General features: G+C 44.2%; 1 protein-coding gene and 1 long non-coding RNA gene across 8 annotated transcripts in view; one reads left to right on the forward strand and one right to left on the reverse strand.

The window, feature by feature from the left end:
* Nucleotides 1-17,968, forward strand: part of LOC127002025 (unconventional myosin-Va-like) — a 155,004-nt gene that overhangs the window by 68,756 nt on the left and 68,280 nt on the right. For 4 of the 7 annotated variants that reach the window (XM_050867348.1, XM_050867349.1, XM_050867351.1 and 1 more), the window contains exons 5-8: nt 2,101-2,257; nt 3,035-3,178; nt 4,860-4,941; nt 8,818-8,892. In XM_050867348.1, coding sequence (XP_050723305.1) covers nt 2,101-2,257; nt 3,035-3,178; nt 4,860-4,941; nt 8,818-8,892 — 458 coding nt within the window. Of the gene's footprint in view, nt 1-2,100; nt 2,258-3,034; nt 3,179-4,859; nt 4,942-8,817; nt 8,903-17,968 lie in introns of those variants that run through there. The other 3 variants (XM_050867350.1, XM_050867353.1, XM_050867354.1) reach the window with 2 other exon arrangements.
* Nucleotides 9,322-16,860, reverse strand: LOC127002033 (uncharacterized). Its single transcript, XR_007755669.1, has 2 exons — nt 16,500-16,860; nt 9,322-16,225 (listed from the first exon to the last, which is right to left on the reverse strand). It is a non-coding gene; the product is annotated as an uncharacterized LOC127002033 (long non-coding RNA).

Below are 17,968 nucleotides of genomic sequence, written 5' to 3' on the forward strand. Positions count from 1 at the left end.
TTCTTGCACAAACCACCTCCTCCTCCAGTCCATTCCATAGCTCAATGCTTCTGTTTGGGAAGCTAAACTTTTTCACATCTCGCCTACACGTGGTCGCCCTCAACTTCTTTCCATGTCCTCTCGTTTCTCTCTCGCTCCACACACACAGGTCCTCTCTGTCCAGATTCTCCACCCCGCTCGCCACCCTGTACACCGCTATCAGGTCTCCTCTTTCTCTTCTTCTCTCCAGGGTTGTGAGCCCCATGCTATTGAGTCTCTCCTCATACATCCGATCCCTAAGTTCCAGTACCATCTTAGTTGCCGCTCTCTGTACTCTTTCCAGCTTTCTTATGTTCTTCTTTTCGTGAGGAGACCAGACCACTGCTGCATACTCCAACCTTGGCCTTATCATTGTAACTATTATTTTCTTCATCATCTCTTCGTCCAAATACACAAATGCCGTCCTTATGTTCCTCAGCAAATTCATAGTTTGTCCCGTTATCCTGTTGATGTGTTTGTCCGGTGACATGTTCTCTGAGATAGTCACTCCCAAATCTTTTTCTTCCACTCCTCTGCATATTATCTCACTTCCCATCTTATAATCATATTCACATCTTCTACCACTCCTACCAAACTCTATTTTTTTACATTTCCCAAGGTTGAATTCCATCTGCCATGTACCACTCCACTCCCATATTTTGTCCAGGTCCCTCTGCAATGCCTCACAGTCCTTCACATCATTGACTCGTCTCAATAGCTTTGCATCATCTGCAAACAAACTCACATAGCTGGTCACTCCGTCCACCATATCATTTATATAAACAGCAAACATTATTGGTGCCAGCACTGAACCTTGTGTGGTTGTGGTTGTTACTCTATTTTTTCAATGTTCTATTTTTCTTTTTCTTGTTCTTCTTTTCAGTTTTTTTCTTCTTTTTGCAGTTGCGTTGTTGTTGTTGTTGTTCTTTTTCTTTTCTGCATCATCCTGGTCAAATTTTTCTTCCTCTATCTTAATTTTTTTCTATTGTGTTTTCTTTCTTGTTTTGGTGTTTTTCTTTTTTTTCCTGTTTGGTTCTTTTCCTTCTTTTTCTTTTCCTTTTTGTTCTTGGTATTCCTGTTCTTTTTTCTTCATTATCTTGTTTCTTCCTTCTTGTTTTCATCTCTCTATCATTGTCTTCTTTTCATCTTCTTCTTCTTCTTCTTCTTCTTCTTCTTCTTCTTCTTCTATCTGTAAAAGTAAAGTCATCCTCATGCTCAGCCATTGCATATCCAGTCCAGGACAAATGTCTTTTTCAGCTTCCTCAGCCAGGACCTCTCCACCTGATTCTCTGTCTGCCCTGACTTCTACAATTTCTGTGTTGCTACTGTTGTCACTTTGTGGTAGTGCCTTGATGCTTTTTGGTCATGGGAATGTGTTCTTAATGGTACTCTTTGCCTGGTGCACCTACAAAGACAACAGGGACCAGAGCATCAAGAGGAAAGTGGTGCCAGCAGGACAGTGTGTGGTGGTGCTTTAGTTTAGTTAGTTAGCCCTTTTTGACCCCTGGAATGTACTCTTGATAGTGTCCTTAACCCAGTAGCGGCGGGGATCATGTTTCTTAATGGTCCCCCCAAGCGAGAAAAATGAGAAAAAATCACCCCTCACACAAACCATTTCATAATATATATCAAAGCATTTGTGATCAGATTATGTATCATCTATTTTTGGGGGTTTATATCATGGTACAAATTTGGCCTGTCACTGCTACACGGTAAAGCCACAAATTTGGCCCGTCACTGCTACACAGTAAAGCCACAAATTTGGCCCGTCACTGCTACACGGTAAAGCCACAAATTTGGCCCGTCGCTGCTACACGGTAAAGCCACAAATTTGGCCCGTCGCTGCTACACGGTAAAGCCACAAATTTGGCCCATTGCTGCTACACGGTAAATCCACAAATTTGGCCCGCCGCTGCTACACGGTAAAGCCACAAATTTGGCCCGTTGCTGCTACACAGTTAATGTCTTGTAGCACCAGAGACAACAGGGACCAAAGCATCATGACAAGAGAGAGGTACTGGCAGGATTATATGGTGGTGTGTTAGCTCTCTTTCCTAATCATCTTGTGTCTTGCCCCCCCAGAGACAACAGGGACCAGAGCATCATTGTGTCGGGTGAGTCGGGCGCCGGCAAGACAGTCTCGGCCAAGTATGCCATGCGGTACTTTGCCAGTGTGGGCGGCTCAGACTCGGAAACACAGATTGAGAAGAAGATCCTGGCCTCCAACCCCATCATGGAGGTGAGGAAGGGAGGGTCTGGTTGGCCTGCAGGGAGAGGGGGGGAGTTTAGGATCTGAAGGCTTTTACTGTACACTGTTGGCAGGCGCAGTGCTAATAGGCTTCCTTTTAAATCTTCAACTGCCTCCTTTCCAGTGAAAAAAAGAAAAAGTGTCTGTGAGAATGTTACAACACAGTATAGTCGCAGTGCCAGAGTCTGAGGTGTCTGATTTTGCAGATAATATATAATCGCCATGGCACAGGAGACAGGTGGCAGTGTTAATAATGTGCAGGCGACAGTGATGTATGCTGGCAATTATATTTATTTATTTATTTTTTTATTTTTTACGTCGCGGGCTATTGCACTGTTAGGCTTTTCCCTGGTGGGGCCTGATGGTCAACTCAGCCCGTTCTGGCACAGGTGAGTGTGTTTATAGAGGCATCATCTTGTTGTGGCTCATGCTGCCCCCCAGAGCTCATCTTTATCATTATTATTATATTATTATCTTTTTTAAGCCTGCTACTGTTCTTGGCCGGGGTCAGTGCCAGGTCTTTAATGACTATAATCAACAGCCTTATAAATCAACAAAGCAGCAGCTGTCTGGGGCGTTACTTGTTATGAATTTCTACCTTTGAGTATTGTTTCCACACACACTCACATGACTCTCGGGTGTGTCAGTCAGGGAATATATACTTGTATTAAAAATGGTCATATAAAACCTCATCTTTGGTTTGACTTTCTTGTTTTATCACTGTGGATTAAGCGACTAATTTGGTACTGAAAACCTTGCCACCTTCAGGCCATCGGCAACGCCAAGACCACAAGGAACGACAACAGCTCTCGGTTTGGCAAGTACATTGAGCTGGACTTCACCTCAAACTACAGCATCATGGGCGCCAACATGAGGACCTACCTGCTGGAGAAGTCACGCGTCGTCTTTCAGGTAACGGCTCTTTGCACAACAGTACCAATATTTTTTTTCTTTTATTTATATTTTGTCATCATGTAACGGGCTTGTCGGGGGGCGTTTAAAGGGCGTTGATTAAGAATTCAGCTTCCTTAAGGCGAATATATTCGTAGCCTATGTACAGGAGCGTCGGAGCGAGAGCGACTGTCGTTGTGTGTCAGTCGGACTCTCGTGAAGGAGTGACGAGTTACAGGTTGGAAAATAATTGTTACAATTGGTCACGTACGTCAAGGTGACCTCTGCGCACCATCGACATGTGAAGTATACAGAACTGAGACAGTAAACACTGACGGACGGCATTCCTATAAGGTGGCGTGATCTATCTGTCGTGGGTTTTTTCCATTGACAATTGTATGCCTAATTCGTGGTGATATTAAATAATAATAATAATACATTGATATCCTACTATAACAATCAAGGGAGACAGCTCAAGGGCTAAATACAAAAACGTCAACAAAAGGGCCCCCTAGACGCCACTGAACAAAAGAAAAAAGAACAATAGGCCTTGCCCCTTCCTCCCCCCTTTCCCCTCCTTTTCCTCCCCCTCCATTCTTGTCCCTCCGCCCCTACATCTTTTCTCCTCTCCCTTCCCTTCCCCTCTTTCCTCTTTATTTTCCTTTCTTCCATTGAACTCGCTCGCCGTTCCTCACCTTCCTTCCTTTTTCTTCCCTTCCTTTCTTGTTCCTCCGTCGTCTTCATCTTCCCTTCCTTCCCCTCCCATTCTCTTCCCTTGTCTCCCCTCCCCTCCTCCCTCTACTTCTTCCCCACTCTCCTCCTTTCTCTTTTTTTCCCTTCCTTCCTTCTCTCAATATCAGGTGGAGAGGTGTCTTGATACTCTACTGATGCTGGAGTGAACCAAAGTGGTGTTATGGTAAAGATGTAGTTGGGACATACTAGACAGCTGTGTGTGTGCTCAGTGCTCATCGCCATATCATTAGCCCTTGAGCCTATAGTGCAAGGGACCCCATCACCCCGGAACACAGGTTACCACAGTGTACCTTCCCCAGGTTTCCCCAGGTACCCATTTAGCAACCAGCCTGAAAGGGAGGATGAACACATGGGTAGATTTTTATTTTTATTTATTTTTTTAATTTTTTTTATGTCTCTGCCTATTGCACCGGTAGGCTTGCTTGAGGGGCCTGGATGGTGTTTGGCCCCAGCCCGTGATGGCGCAGGCAAGTGTTTATAGTGGCGCCATCTTCACACCAACTGCCCGCGCCGGGATTCAAACCCAGGCCCACGGATTCATAGCTAGACATGCTGACCAAAGTAACCATTGCACCGCGGAAAACATTTTATTGAACTCTTCCTCACATGAGGTCATAGAGTAACTTTATTGATCAGTTCTAGATACCAAGTGTTAGATATAGAGGAAGGCTTAGCACTGGATCAAGGAAGGTGGAGGAGGATCATTGCAAGTCTGATCCCGAGAATGAGAGAAGATTGACAATAAACAAAAACGAAGAAGAAAATGTGTTGTTTTATTGAATGTTTCTAAGCATCGTCATAGCACAGTTTCTATCCACTGTTTGACACACTCTCATTGTTTGTTTTCTTCTCTTTCTTCGTAGTTTTCTCAATCATTTCTAAGCATCGTCATAGCACAGTTTCTTATCCACTGTTTGACGTGTTCTCATTCATTATTTTCCTCCCCCAGGCCCCGGACGAGAGGAACTACCACATCTTCTACCAGTTGTGTTCTGTGGCCTCGGATGAGAAGTTCAGCCACCTCAGACTGGGTAAGCCACACACAGCAACCAGTCATTACTTGGTGGAAGGTTCAGCTGCTCTCTCTCATACAGTACCGAGACATTACTTTATGGGACATTAAACTGTTCTCTCTCTTTCAGTAGCTAGTTATTTTGTTGTGGGGTGTTCTACTCTAATCTCACACACAGGCCAGTCGTTACTTGGTGGGAGGTTCAACTGTTCTCTCTCATACAGTACCGAGACATTACTTTATGGGACATTAAACTGTTCTCTCTCTTTCAGTATCTAGTTATTATGTTGTGGGGTGTTCTACTCTAATCTCACATGCAATAAACATTCATTACTTGGTGGGAGGTTCAGCTGTTCTCTCACACAGTAGGATGCTCAACTTTCCTCTCTGCTTAAAATTTACTGCCTTCAATTTGGGATGTTGAATTTTCTGGCCCGTGGGTTTAGGTTAACAGACTTTATTATGTTCAAATTTAGGTTTAAGAAGATTAAGATCCTACCCACAACCATCTGGGCAGCATAGTGTGCATTCCCTCACCAATCAACCCAGCTAGAGAGACATCCAGCTGGGCTCAGAATTTGCTAATATGTCTTCTGGTATACTCGATGGTCTTTGATCACCAGGGCAAATTTAGGTGTAAGGAAAGAGTGTATATTTATGAACCTCTGGGTAGTACATTCTGCATTCCCTCGCCAGGCAGCCCAGCGAAAGAGAGAGACCCAGTTGTCTTCAAAATTTGGTAATGTGTCTTCTGGTATACTGGATAGTCTTTGATCACCAGGGCAAATTTAGCTGTAAGGAAAGAGTGTATATTTATGAACCTCTGGGTAGTACATTCTGCATTCCCTTGCCTAAACAGCTCAACCAAAGAGAGTGAGACCCAGCTGTCTTCAAAATTTGCTAATGTGTCTTTTGATGCAATGATTTGATCCTCAGGGCAGATTTGGGTGAAGAATAGAGTGTATATTTATGAACCTCTGGGTAGTACATTCTGCATTCCCTCACTAAGACAGCTCATCCAAAGAGTGAGATCCAGCTGTCTTCAAAATTTGCTAGTGTGTCCTTTGATGCAATGATTTGATCCTCAGGGCAGATTTGGGTGAAGAATAGAGTGTATATTTATAAATATCTGGGTAGTACATTCTGCATTCCCTCACCAAGACAGCTCAGCCAAAGAGTGAGATCCAGCTGTCTTTAAAATTTGCTAATGTGTCCTTTGATGCAATGATTTGATCCTCAGGGCAGATTTGGGTGAAGAACAGAGTGTATATTTATAAACATCTGGGTAGTACATTCTGCATTCTCTCACCAAGACAGCTCAGCCAAAGAGTGAGATCCAGCTGTCTTCAAAATTTGGTAATGTGTCTTCTAGTGCACTGATTTGATCCTCAGGGCAAAATTAAGTGCAAGGAGAGAGTGTATTTATCTGGGTAGTACGTCATGTATTCCGTGAGGCATTTGGCAGTTCTTTGGGCTGTTGCAGGAGAGATAGGGAGAGGGGGGGTAGAGAGGGGGGAGAAAGGGAGAAGAAGGGAGAGAATGAGGGAGTTGGAGGGGAAGGTAAAGGGAGAATGGGATGAGGGAGAAGGAGGAAAGGGAAAGGGAGAGGATGAGATGATGAGGTGAGAGCTGAAGGGAGAGGAGAGGGAGAGAGAGAGAGAGGGAGAGAATGAGATGATGAGGAGACAGCTGAAGGGAGGGAGAGAGAGAGAGAGAGAGAGAGAGAGAGAGAGAGAGAGAGAGAGAGAGAGAGAGAGAGAGAGAGAGAGAGAGAGAGAGAGAGAGAGAGATGATGAGGAGGGATCTGAAGGTGAAGGAGAGAGAGAGAGAGAGAGAGAGAGAGAGAGAGAGAGAGAGAGAGAGAGAGAGAGAGAGAGAGAGAGAGAGAGAGAGAGAGAGAGAGAGAGAGAGAGAGAGAGAGAGAGAGAGAGAGAGAGAGAGAGAGATGATGAGGAGGGAGCTGAAGGTGAAGGAGAGAGAGAGAGAGAGAGAGAGGGAGAGGGAAAGGGAAAGGGAAAGGGAAAGGGAGAGGATAAGATGAGGATGAGGGAGTCGAAGGAGGAGGAGAAGGAGAAGGAGAAGGAGAAGGAGAAGGAGAGAGAGAGAGAGAGAGAGAGAGAGAGAGAGAGAGAGAGAGAGAGAGAGAGAGAGAGAGAGAGAGAGAGAGAGAGAGAGAGAGAGAGAGAGAGAGAGAGAGAGAGAGAGAGAGAGAGAGAGAGAGAGAGAGAGAGAGAGAGAGAGAGAGAGAGAGAGAGAGAGAGAGAGAGAGAGAGAGAGTCACATATACAAACTTACAGAGGACACATTACCTGCACACAATCTGGTAACCCTTAAATGTTGACAGCTGCCTTTACCTCTTGGAATGTGAGGGAAATGCTTGAAGTGTCCGGGCTGCTCAGGCATTGATAATTTTACATTCTCCACAGCACGCACAGTATCGTCTCTGCAGTGGAAGGAGTCTCAATGCATTAACACTCGGACAGCATGTGCAAAGGGCTGATTATTTCGTCCAAAGACCTATGATTCATGTGCCACCAATAGGTTTTTCATAATGACTGTTAGATTTTGCTTGAATCTGTTATGTAGCTTGGGGCACACTGCATTCTTGTGTTGATTATTCCTTCCAGAGAGCTGTGATTTATGTGCCACCAATAGGCTTTTCATAATGACTGTTAGATTTTGCTTGAATTTGTTATGTAGCTTGGGGCACACTGCAAAATTTTAAGCCAGGAATGATGAAATGATTGTTGTTGAACCTTTGGAGTTTAAAGAAAAAAACAATCTTGATGCATGTGCCAGATAAATTTCCATGTTTGATTGGTGTTAGCTTTTTCATTTCAGTTCAAGGTTGGTGTAGCTCTGAACACACTGCAGGAATGGCCAAGCAGATAAGAATTGAGCCTGTGGAGAATATTGAAAAAAACTAGTCAAATGCATGTTTCAGATATATCCCAATCTTTATTTTTGTGTTAGGCCGGTGTCACACTGGGCGGTTTCGCCGCGCGGCAGCGCTAAACGGTTTCACTGCTTTTGCGATAACACACAAACAAGTTGGAGGTGTCACACTAGCCGTGTGGCGCCGCTCAGTGCCAACACCACATCATGCTGCGGCAGGACCACCCGCCACGCTGCCGCTGCCCGCCACGATTGAGGACAAAGCACACACACAGTTCAATGCACATGGTCACACTGGACGGTTCCGACGCGCGGTCGACCACCATGTTTGATGTTGATTTGTTTATTCAATTAGTGTAATTGTCAATCTTTCTTTGGCAGATATTGCCCTCCTGAACTCTGTGTTTTGTTTGGAGATGTGAGGCCTTAGAACTTGCAGCAATTTATCAAATGAAGCTTTGGTCATTATGAAATAGTCAAAGAACTTTTCATCATATTTCCTTATATTCTCACAAAACTTCTCAAACTTTTCACAAGCTTCCCTCTCAGCACGAGATGGGTGAACCCAATTTCTCCGACATGTTGGCTCTTTAAATAATCCTTCTGCCTCAAGGACACAAACAACCTTGAGCTTAGACAGCATGACTGCTGGAGGTAAACTGAGCGGCACAGCCGCGCACTGTGACACGGTACAGGTTAGGCGGTGCTGCCGTCCTTCTCCACCCCACGGTTTCGCCGCGCGGTGAAACCGCCCAGTGTGACACCGGCCTTAGCTTTTTTATTTTAGTTCAAGGTTGGTGTAAATCTTGGAACAAGCTGCAGCCTTAAACCAGGAAAAAAATAATGAAAAAAACACCTCAGATGCATGTGCCAGACGCTCCTCTATATTTTTTTATTTGTTGTTGATATCTTAGCTTTTCCATTTTAGCGTAAAGTTGGTGTAGCCCTCGGTGTGTTGTGTGTTGACCTGTGTGTTGATGTCAAGTGCCCTCTCCTGTAGGACCCCCGGAATGCTTTCACTACATGAACCAAGGACTGCCGGAGTTTGATGGGCCGTCACCCAGCCCCCGACCGGGTGTGGTTCTGTGAGCTTTGGGTGTGCGCGTGTGTGAGGGAAAGCTTTGTGGGCATGTGTGTGTGTGTGTGAGAGCTTAGCGTGCATGTGTGTGGCTTGTTGTGTGAGTGTGTGTGTGTGTGTGTGAGAGAGAGAGAAAGAGAGAGAGAGACTGATTATCTGACTAATTTGTATGTATGAGTGAGATTCATGTGTGTGTGTGTTTGTGCCAATGCATCAGCGCTTGCACGTAATCAGCAAATGTGCCTCGGTTTGGCTACAGTACCGTTGCTAGCCGCTGCGTTTGTCCCTGCCTGTGTGTTGCTCAGGCATGCTCTATGTACAGTAACCTCCTTAACTGAGAAAACAGTCCCAAGAGAAGTGTAATTAGTAGTATCACCTCCATCACACACCACCTGACACACACCACCACCCAGCACACACTTACTCGGTATGTGGTTCAGTCCTGGTCTCCTTGCTATACAATGGACATCAAGAGGTTAGGATCTATGCAAAGGGTTGTTTTTTTTACATCAGAGGAACCAGTCAAGGGCAGACAATGGGGAAATAAGATCCACAAAACTAATGCTCACCAAAGAAGAATTGATTGAGATTTCCAAATGATTATTCAGAAACAATTTGATAAGTGCTGTGATGCTTCCATCTTGAAGGAGTTCAAGTTGTAGGAAGGTGGAAATATAGACAAAGAAAAACTGTTGCAGAGTGTATCAGTGAAAGGGATGAAAGAGTGAACATGCTGATTAACTCTTTCATATGGGACACAGTAGTGATGAGTTAAGGTCCGTCCACACTATCGAGCAGTGCCCTCGAGCACAGGCGAGCGGTCTGCCCGTTGACAGGCTTACCACTTGTGCCCACTGAAAATCTACTAGGTTTTCAGCGGGCACAAGCGAGTTTTTCAGCTGGCACAAGCGGTAAGCCCGTCAACGGGCAGACCGCTCACCTGTGCTTGAGGGGACTGCTCGATTGTGTGGACGGGCCTTTAGAGTAGAAAGTCATGTGTAGTGGGGCTTTGGGAGGGGGGAGGTTAGGCTTGCAGTGAGCAAGTTCTGAGGAGCAGTCAGCATAAAAATATCAGTAGAAGGTAGAAAGAGAGGCAACATGGCAATGGAATGTAAAGGTAGGAGACTGTCAGTAAGAGGAGAGGAGTTGATGAAACAAAGAGCCTTAGGCTCTACTTTGTCCAAAAAGGAGAGGTGTGTGGAGCCCCCGGCCCCACATGTGAGATGCATACTCCATAATATGATGTCAAACAAGGCCCTTGTATATGGACAGCAACTGGGAGGGGAAAAAATTGCTGGAGATAATAAGATACGCCCAATGACAAAAATGATTCACTGATTGGGAAACTTGCTGTATAAGGGTGGACTTCATATAACTTTACATTCTCCAGAAAAGTGATGGGTGTGAGGAGACTTGAGCCAGTCCTATAAATGGATGAAGGACTTCAATGCCTCTGCTGCCATGAATGGAGATTGTCAATTTTTCAGGACCACCATAGTACTTGCTGGCATCAAATAAACACGCCATTTTGAAGTGATGTAGGTTGACAAATGAAAATTAATGAAAAATACCCTGGCCACCAATTTTAGTGAGATGTTTTTTTGGTTGCTTCCTAACTTGCAGTACATGTCCATCACAGACTACTGGCCCAGCACCGTGTTGTGATACAGTACATAAATCAGGACGCCTTTCCTCCTGAAATTGACCTGTCTTTCGGCCACTCCTCTGAACTCTTTTAAAGGAGCAGCGAGTAGTGGGCTTTTTTTATTAGTTTCCTTTTCTTTCTTTTTTTTTCTGTTTTTTGCCTGTGAGCTGTTTCCTCTGCTGTAAAAAAATACATATATACCACATAACACACACGCACACCACACTAGAACAACAGCAACGTGTGGAGGGGTGCAGGGTGAGGGGTGGGAGGATGGCGCAGCGGTCACCCTGGCAGAGACACGGAGTAATGGGAGTGTGACAGCCAGTGACACCCAACGATCTGGCTCTCGAAGAAGAAAAATTCCTTCCTTTCAGGTGGTAATTCTGGTGCTCCACTGACTCACACAGACACAGGGTGCATTCATAGTTGAGTTAAATGTATGTGCATGTAACTAAACCTCATGTGTGTGTCTAACATGTATACTTTAGGGATTATGACTGCTTGAAGAACATGTATATATCCGGCAGCCAAAAGTGTCTGCCCAACTGGATAGACTTCTTTATATACCTGGGCAAGCTACTCAACACTGTATTCTAACTGTACAAGGAATACATCTATGACTTTACAGGCTGTACTGGATAAGTTTAAAGCAGAAGTCATATACCTGGGCAAGCTACTCATCACTGTATTCTAACTGTACAAGGAATATATCTATGACTTTATAGGGTGTACTTCCATGTGAGGTTGTTTCTCTTGTTGGCATTGACAAGTTTAAAGCAGAAGTCAACACCCACTTGTTAACTCATTGGGTATTTTCTGTGTCCCACTTTTATCCATTTATAATTCTCCTTCCTCTACTCTCACCTGTATTTGCCATGTTTGTTCATCAATGGGGAACTCTGGGGCTACATCAGGGCTTTGTCTTCCATTGAGGCCCTTACATGAATCTCAGTTATTACTATTGCAGTAAACCCTCGATATAACGGACACGCCTATAACAGGTTTCAGATGTTAGGGTGCGGCCACACTGGACGCGGTTTGCTGGAAAGGTAGAGGGTAGCAGGACGCCTTTCAGGTCAGAGGCAAGAACAAACACATGTTATCTAATAGGAGTGGCCATACGGGACGCGGGTAGCGAGTAAGCTTGGAGGGAACCCGCTACCCGCGTTCTGTATAGCCACTCGTATTAGATAACGTGTTTGTTTTTGCCTCTGACCTGCTAGGCGTCCCACTACCCTCTACCCTCCCAGCAAACCGCATGCAGTGTGGCTGCACCCTAATGGACAAGGTCAGACGGTCAGAAATCCACGGGGACCGACCGAGAATAGTTTTTGAACCACTCGTTCCCGGTAACTATAACAGTGTCTGCTGGCCACCTCGCCCTCCTGCCTTTATCTGCTGCCCCATCCTTGGGTTACCGTAGTCTTTTTCAGTCCTCCTGATGAAACATTTTCCTCCTCGTGGTTTCCATTTAACTCGGTAGCAGCGGGGATCATGTTTCTTAATGATCCCTCTAAGCGAGAAAAATGAGAAAAAATCATCACTCACAAACTACTTCATAATATATATCAAAGTATTTGTGATTAGTTTATGTGTCATCTATTTTGGGGGGTTAAAATCATGGCACAAATTTGGCCCATTGCTGCTACACGGTAAAGCCACAAATTTGGCCCGTCGCTGCTACACGGTGAAGCCACAAATTTGGCCCGTCGCTGCTACATGGTAAAGCCACAAATTTGGCCCGTCGCTGCTACATGGTAAAGCCACAAATTTGGCCTGTCGCTGCTACACGGTGAAGCCACAAATTTGGCCCGTCGCTGCTACACGGTAAAGCCACAAATTTGGCCCATCACTGCTACACGGTAAAGCCACAAATTTGGCCCATCGCTGCTACACGGTAAAGCCACAAATTTGGCCCGTCACTGCTACACGGTAAAGCCACAAATTTGGCCCATCACAGCTACACGGTAAAGCCACAAATTTTGCACATCACTGCTACACGGTAAAGCCACAAATTTGGCCCATCACTGCTACACGGTAAAGCCACAAATTTGGCCCATCGCTGCTACACGGTAAAGCCACAAATTTGGCCCATCACTGCTACACGGTAAAGCCACAAATTTGGCCCATCACTGCTACACGGTAAAGCCACAAATTTGGCCCATCGCTGCTACACGGTAAAGCCACAAATTTGGCCCATCGCTGCTACACGGTAAAGCCACAAATTTGGCCCGTCGCTGCTACCGGGTTAAATGAAGAATGTATTTATACCACAAGAAAGCCTATGCATTAATCCAGGACATGAATGAATGGAAAATGGCCAAGAGTTTGTTAGTGTTGGTACTGACACAGCTTATAGGGGTCGAGGGGACTAAGCCCCCTTATGATGATTATGTATCATCTAGGTTAGGTAGGCTATGTTAAGTTATGTTTGGTTAGTTTCAGTTTATTCTGCACTCGGAGTGGGGCACGGAAATATGCAGGGCGGGACGGATGCATGGCGGTGGCATGTGTGGTCCAATTTGTCGCCCGGTGTTACTATAAAAAAATAAAAAAAAAATAATAATAATAGAAATACCTCCTCGCAGAAATACATCGCTCTGCTGTCCACTACGAATGCGCACTGGAGGGATACACGGCAGGAAAACATTAATTTGCCTGGTTTTGTGCTAGTTTGTCCACTTGTTATCTCTGAGTGGTGAGTGAAATGTAGAAACTGTAAGCAAGTTAAACATGTCCCTCTGAGAGTTATTTTGCAATGCAGGTGTACAACAGCCAATGAAAAGTCAAATGATTTGTGACAGAAACAGTTTTCACATTATTTCTTAACACCCCAAAAACTATCAAAAAAAATAAGTTTCGTCTACCGGCGTGAGATTGACGCAATTTTACCTATAACTGTAACAATATGGCCACACTGCCAACCTGGCGGCTCAGTGCCCCGCAGTCCATCACCAAGTGTGCTGTGCGGATATATAGACAACATGCAGACAACATGCACAATAAAAAAAATATATATATACCTACGTTTATTAGGTTCGTCGGTATTATTTTACTTTTTTTGTGTGTATCGCTTATAATGGACTTTTGGCATTAAGCTCCCCACCAATTAGTCTGTTATATCGAGGCTTTACTGTATTATTATTATCATCTCCACTATCACTTCTATTTTTCACATCCATGTCTGTTCACTAAGGGGGGGGGGACTGCCTCTCCATCAGTGTTTTATTTCCTCTTTTCAGTCATCATTATTATTATTTTTATTATATTAGTATCGTGCAGTCACACCACTTGTAGATGTGCCATGTATCCCTCGTAGAAGCTTGCGTGTGTAACCATTTCTGGCCCCTCAGACACTGTGTTGGTGCGGGGACGGAGTTTGTATGTGGTCAAGTATTTCTAAGGTTGCTTGTGCTTGTAATGTTGAGTGAACTTTGCTTGTGTTGCGTAAGGTAGGCAGGCACTTGTAGGCCGCCATATAGTGTTAGTAAGCTTATGGTATTAGTGGATAGAATTAGGTGTCATTTTTTTTTTTATAGATACAGGTAGATAAGAAGATAGGTTTTGTCATGTTTTTGTTGTTTATGAAGTGGTTTGATTTAGCTATATTTTTTAAACACACACACACACACACACACACACACACACACACACACACACACACACATACACACTCTTAAAGCACACACACACACACACACTCTTAAAACACACACACACTTAAAACACACACACACTTAAAACACACACATATACACTCTTAAAACACACACACACACACTCACTCACTCACTCACTCACTCACTCACTCACTCACACACACACACACACACACACACACACACACACACACACACACACACACACATATACGCAAACACTCTCACTCACGCAACACAACACACTACTCACTTAGCTTTGACATTTTTCTTTTTTCTGTGTGTGTGTGTGACGGCTTTCCAACATTTCAACAAGACACGAGAACAGTGTACAAAGGGATAGCGTGCAAACTCCATAAGGGATACTCTGCGCCTGCCTTTGCATGGAGAACAGCAGCATGGTGGCGGGCAGTCGGAAGCTTTACAACCATAGTCACCGTACTCTAAGCTAACCCAGAAGCCCCGCCGCCCCTCATCCATAGCCAAGGGAACTAATTGGTTGAGTGAAAGGATGGAGTTTGGAGTTGCCTATTTGAAAGAAGCCCCGCCGCCCCTCTTCCATAGCCGAGGGAACTGATTGGTTGGTTGGGTGAAAGGACGAAGATAGGAGTCGATAGCTAGCATTCTTAACCGGTAGCAGCGGGGATCATGTTTCTTAATGGTCCGCCCAAGCGAGAAAAATGAGAAAAAATCGCCCCTCACACAAACCATTTCATATATATATAAAAACATTTGTGATCAGATTATGTATCATCTATTTTGGGGGGTTTATATTATGGCACAAATTTGGCCCGTCACTGCTACACGGTAAAGCCACAAATTTGGCCTGTTGCTGCTACACGGTAAAGTCACAAATTTGGCCCGTCACTGCTACACGGTAAAGCCACAAATTTGGCCAGTCACTGCTACACGGTAAAGTCACAAACTTGGCCTGTCACTGCTACATGGTAAAGCCACAAATTTGGCCCATCACTGCTACACGGTAAAGCCACAAATTTGGCCCGTCACTGCTACACGGTAAAGCCACAAATTTGGCCTGTCACTGCTACACGGTAAAGCCACAAATTTGGCCCGTCACTGCTACACGGTAAAGCCACAAATTTGGCCTGTCACTGCTACATGGTAAAGCTACAAATTTGGCCCGTCACTGCTATCGGGTTAAATGTCTCAGGGTCTCAGTTCGCCTGTTTGAAAGGAGCCTCGACGCCCCTCTTCCGTAGCCGAGGGAGCTGATTGGTTGGCTGGGTGAAAGGACGGAGTTTGGAGTCAATAGCTAGCATTCTTCAACGTCTTAATGCCTCAGTCCCTGTTTGAAGCACTGTTTGAAAAGCCTCTCGTGGAAGTTGCTGGGATCTTCATGGACGTTTTGTGATGCTGGGGATAGTGTTGCATGACTTCTGTGCCATGAATAGGAAAAACACCGCCCATGATTTTTTTTTTTTATAGCTACGTACACAGTAAGGAAGACAGCTCATGGGCACAAAACAAGAATTCAACAAAAATGCGCTGATCTTCTCTGTGGCATTAGGAAATAGCCTCTCGCGGAAGTTGCTGGGATTATCATGGAGTGTTTTGTGATGCTGGCGATAGTTTTACAAGACTTCTCCACCTCAAATGGAAAAAAAATCACTAATGGAAACTTTTAATTTTCTCTATATATGGCCTTAGGAAATAGCCTCTCGTGGAAGTTGCTGGGATTTCCATGGAGTGTTTTGTGATGCTGGCGATAGTTTTACCCAACTTCTTCACCTCAAATGGAAAAAAAATCACTAATGGAAACTTTTAATTTTCTCTATATATGGCCTTAGGAAATAGCCGCTCGTGGAAGTTGCTGGGATTTCCATGGAGTGTTTTGTGATGCTAGCGATAGTTTTACCCGACTTCACCTCAAATGGAAAAAAAATCACTCATGGAAACATTTAATTTTCTCTATATATGGCCTTAGGAAATAGCCGCTCGTGGAAGTTGCTGGAATTTTCATGTAGTGTTTTGTGATGCTAGCGATAGTTTTACCCGACTTCTCCTCAAATGGAAAAAAAATCACTCATGGAAACATTTAATTTTCTCTATATATGGCCTTAGGAAATAGCCGCTCGTGGAAGTTGCTGGGATTTCCATGGACTGTTTTGTGATGCTGGCGATAGTTTTACCCGACTCCACCTCAAATGGGAAAAAAATCACTCACAGAAACTTTTAATTTTCTCTATATATGGCCTTAGGAAATAGCCTCTCGTGGAAGTTGCTGGGATTTCCATGGAGTGTTTTGTGATGCTGGCGAGAGTTTTACATGACTTCACCTCAAATGGAAAAAAAATCACTCATGGAAACTTTTAATTTTCTCTATTTATAGCCTTAGGAAATAGCCGCTCGTGGAAGTTGCTGGGATTTCCATGGAGTGTTTTGTGATGCTGGCGATAGTTTTACCCGACTTCACCTCAAATGGAAAAAAAATCTCATGGAAACTTTTAATTTTCTCTATATATGGCCTAAGGAAATAGCCGCTCGTGGAAGTTGCTGGGATTTCCATGGAGTGTTTTGTGATGCTGGCGATAGTTTTACCCGACTCCACCTCAAATGGGAAAAAAATCACTCGTGGAAACTTTTAATTTTCTCTATATATGGCCTTAGGAAATAGCCTCTCGTGGAAGTTACTGGGATTATCATGGAGTGTTTTGTGATGCTAGCGAGAGTTTTACCCGACTTCACCTCAAATGGAAAAAAAATCACTCACAGAAACTTTAAATTTTCTCTATATATGGCTTTAGGAAATAGCCTCTCGTTGAAGTTGCTGGGATTTCCATGGAGTGTTTTGTGATGCTGGCGATAGTTTTACCTGACTCCACCTCAAATGGGAAAAAAATCACTCGTGGAAACTTTTAATTTTCTTTATATATGGCCTTAGGAAATAGCCTCTCGTGGAAGTTGCTGGGATTTCCATGGACTGTTTTGTGATGCTGGCGATAGTTTTACCCGACTTCTGCATCTTGAATGGGAAAAATCACCATGGAGACCCAGCTAATCTTCTCTGTGATCTTAGGAAATAGCCTCTTCTGGAAGTTGCTGGGATTTCCATGGAGTGTTTTGTGATCCTGGTGATAGTCTTACACGACTGCTGCACCATGAACAGGAAAAAAACACCCATGAAAGCCCAGTTAATCTTCTCTGTGGCCTTGGGAAATAGCCTCTCGTGGAAGTTGCTGTTATGAGATTTTAGGATATATTAATAATTCAAATACAAATGTTCTGAACTTCTTTTACATGACTTCAATACGGCCTCAAGAAATAGTCGTAATGGTTGCCTGAGATGTTTTAGAATACGAAATCAATGTTAGCTTGAAGAGAGAGAGAGAGAGAGAGAGAGAGAGAGAGAGAGAGAGAGAGAGAGAGAGAGAGAGAGAGGCACAGATGTTTGTATACAAGACTTCAATACGGCCTCAAGAAATAGTCGTAATGGTTGCCTGAGACGTTTTAGAATATGAAGTCAATGTTAGCTTGAGTATAGAGAGAGAGAGAGAGAGAGAGGCACAGATTTTTGTATACAAGACTTCAATACGGCCTCAAGAAATAGTCGTAATGGTTGCCTGAGAGTTTTTAGTATATGATGAAAATGTTAGATTGAAGAGTGAGAGAGGCACAGATGTTTGTATACAAGACTTCAATCTGGCCTCAAGAAATAGTCGTAATGGTTGCCTGAGATGTTTTAGAATACGAAATCAATGTTAGCTTGAAGAGAGAGAATGTTTGTATACAAGACTTCAATACGGCC

This window comes from Eriocheir sinensis, chromosome 22 (assembly GCF_024679095.1).
Source record: "Eriocheir sinensis breed Jianghai 21 chromosome 22, ASM2467909v1, whole genome shotgun sequence".
Classification (NCBI taxonomy): domain Eukaryota; kingdom Metazoa; phylum Arthropoda; class Malacostraca; order Decapoda; family Varunidae; genus Eriocheir; species Eriocheir sinensis.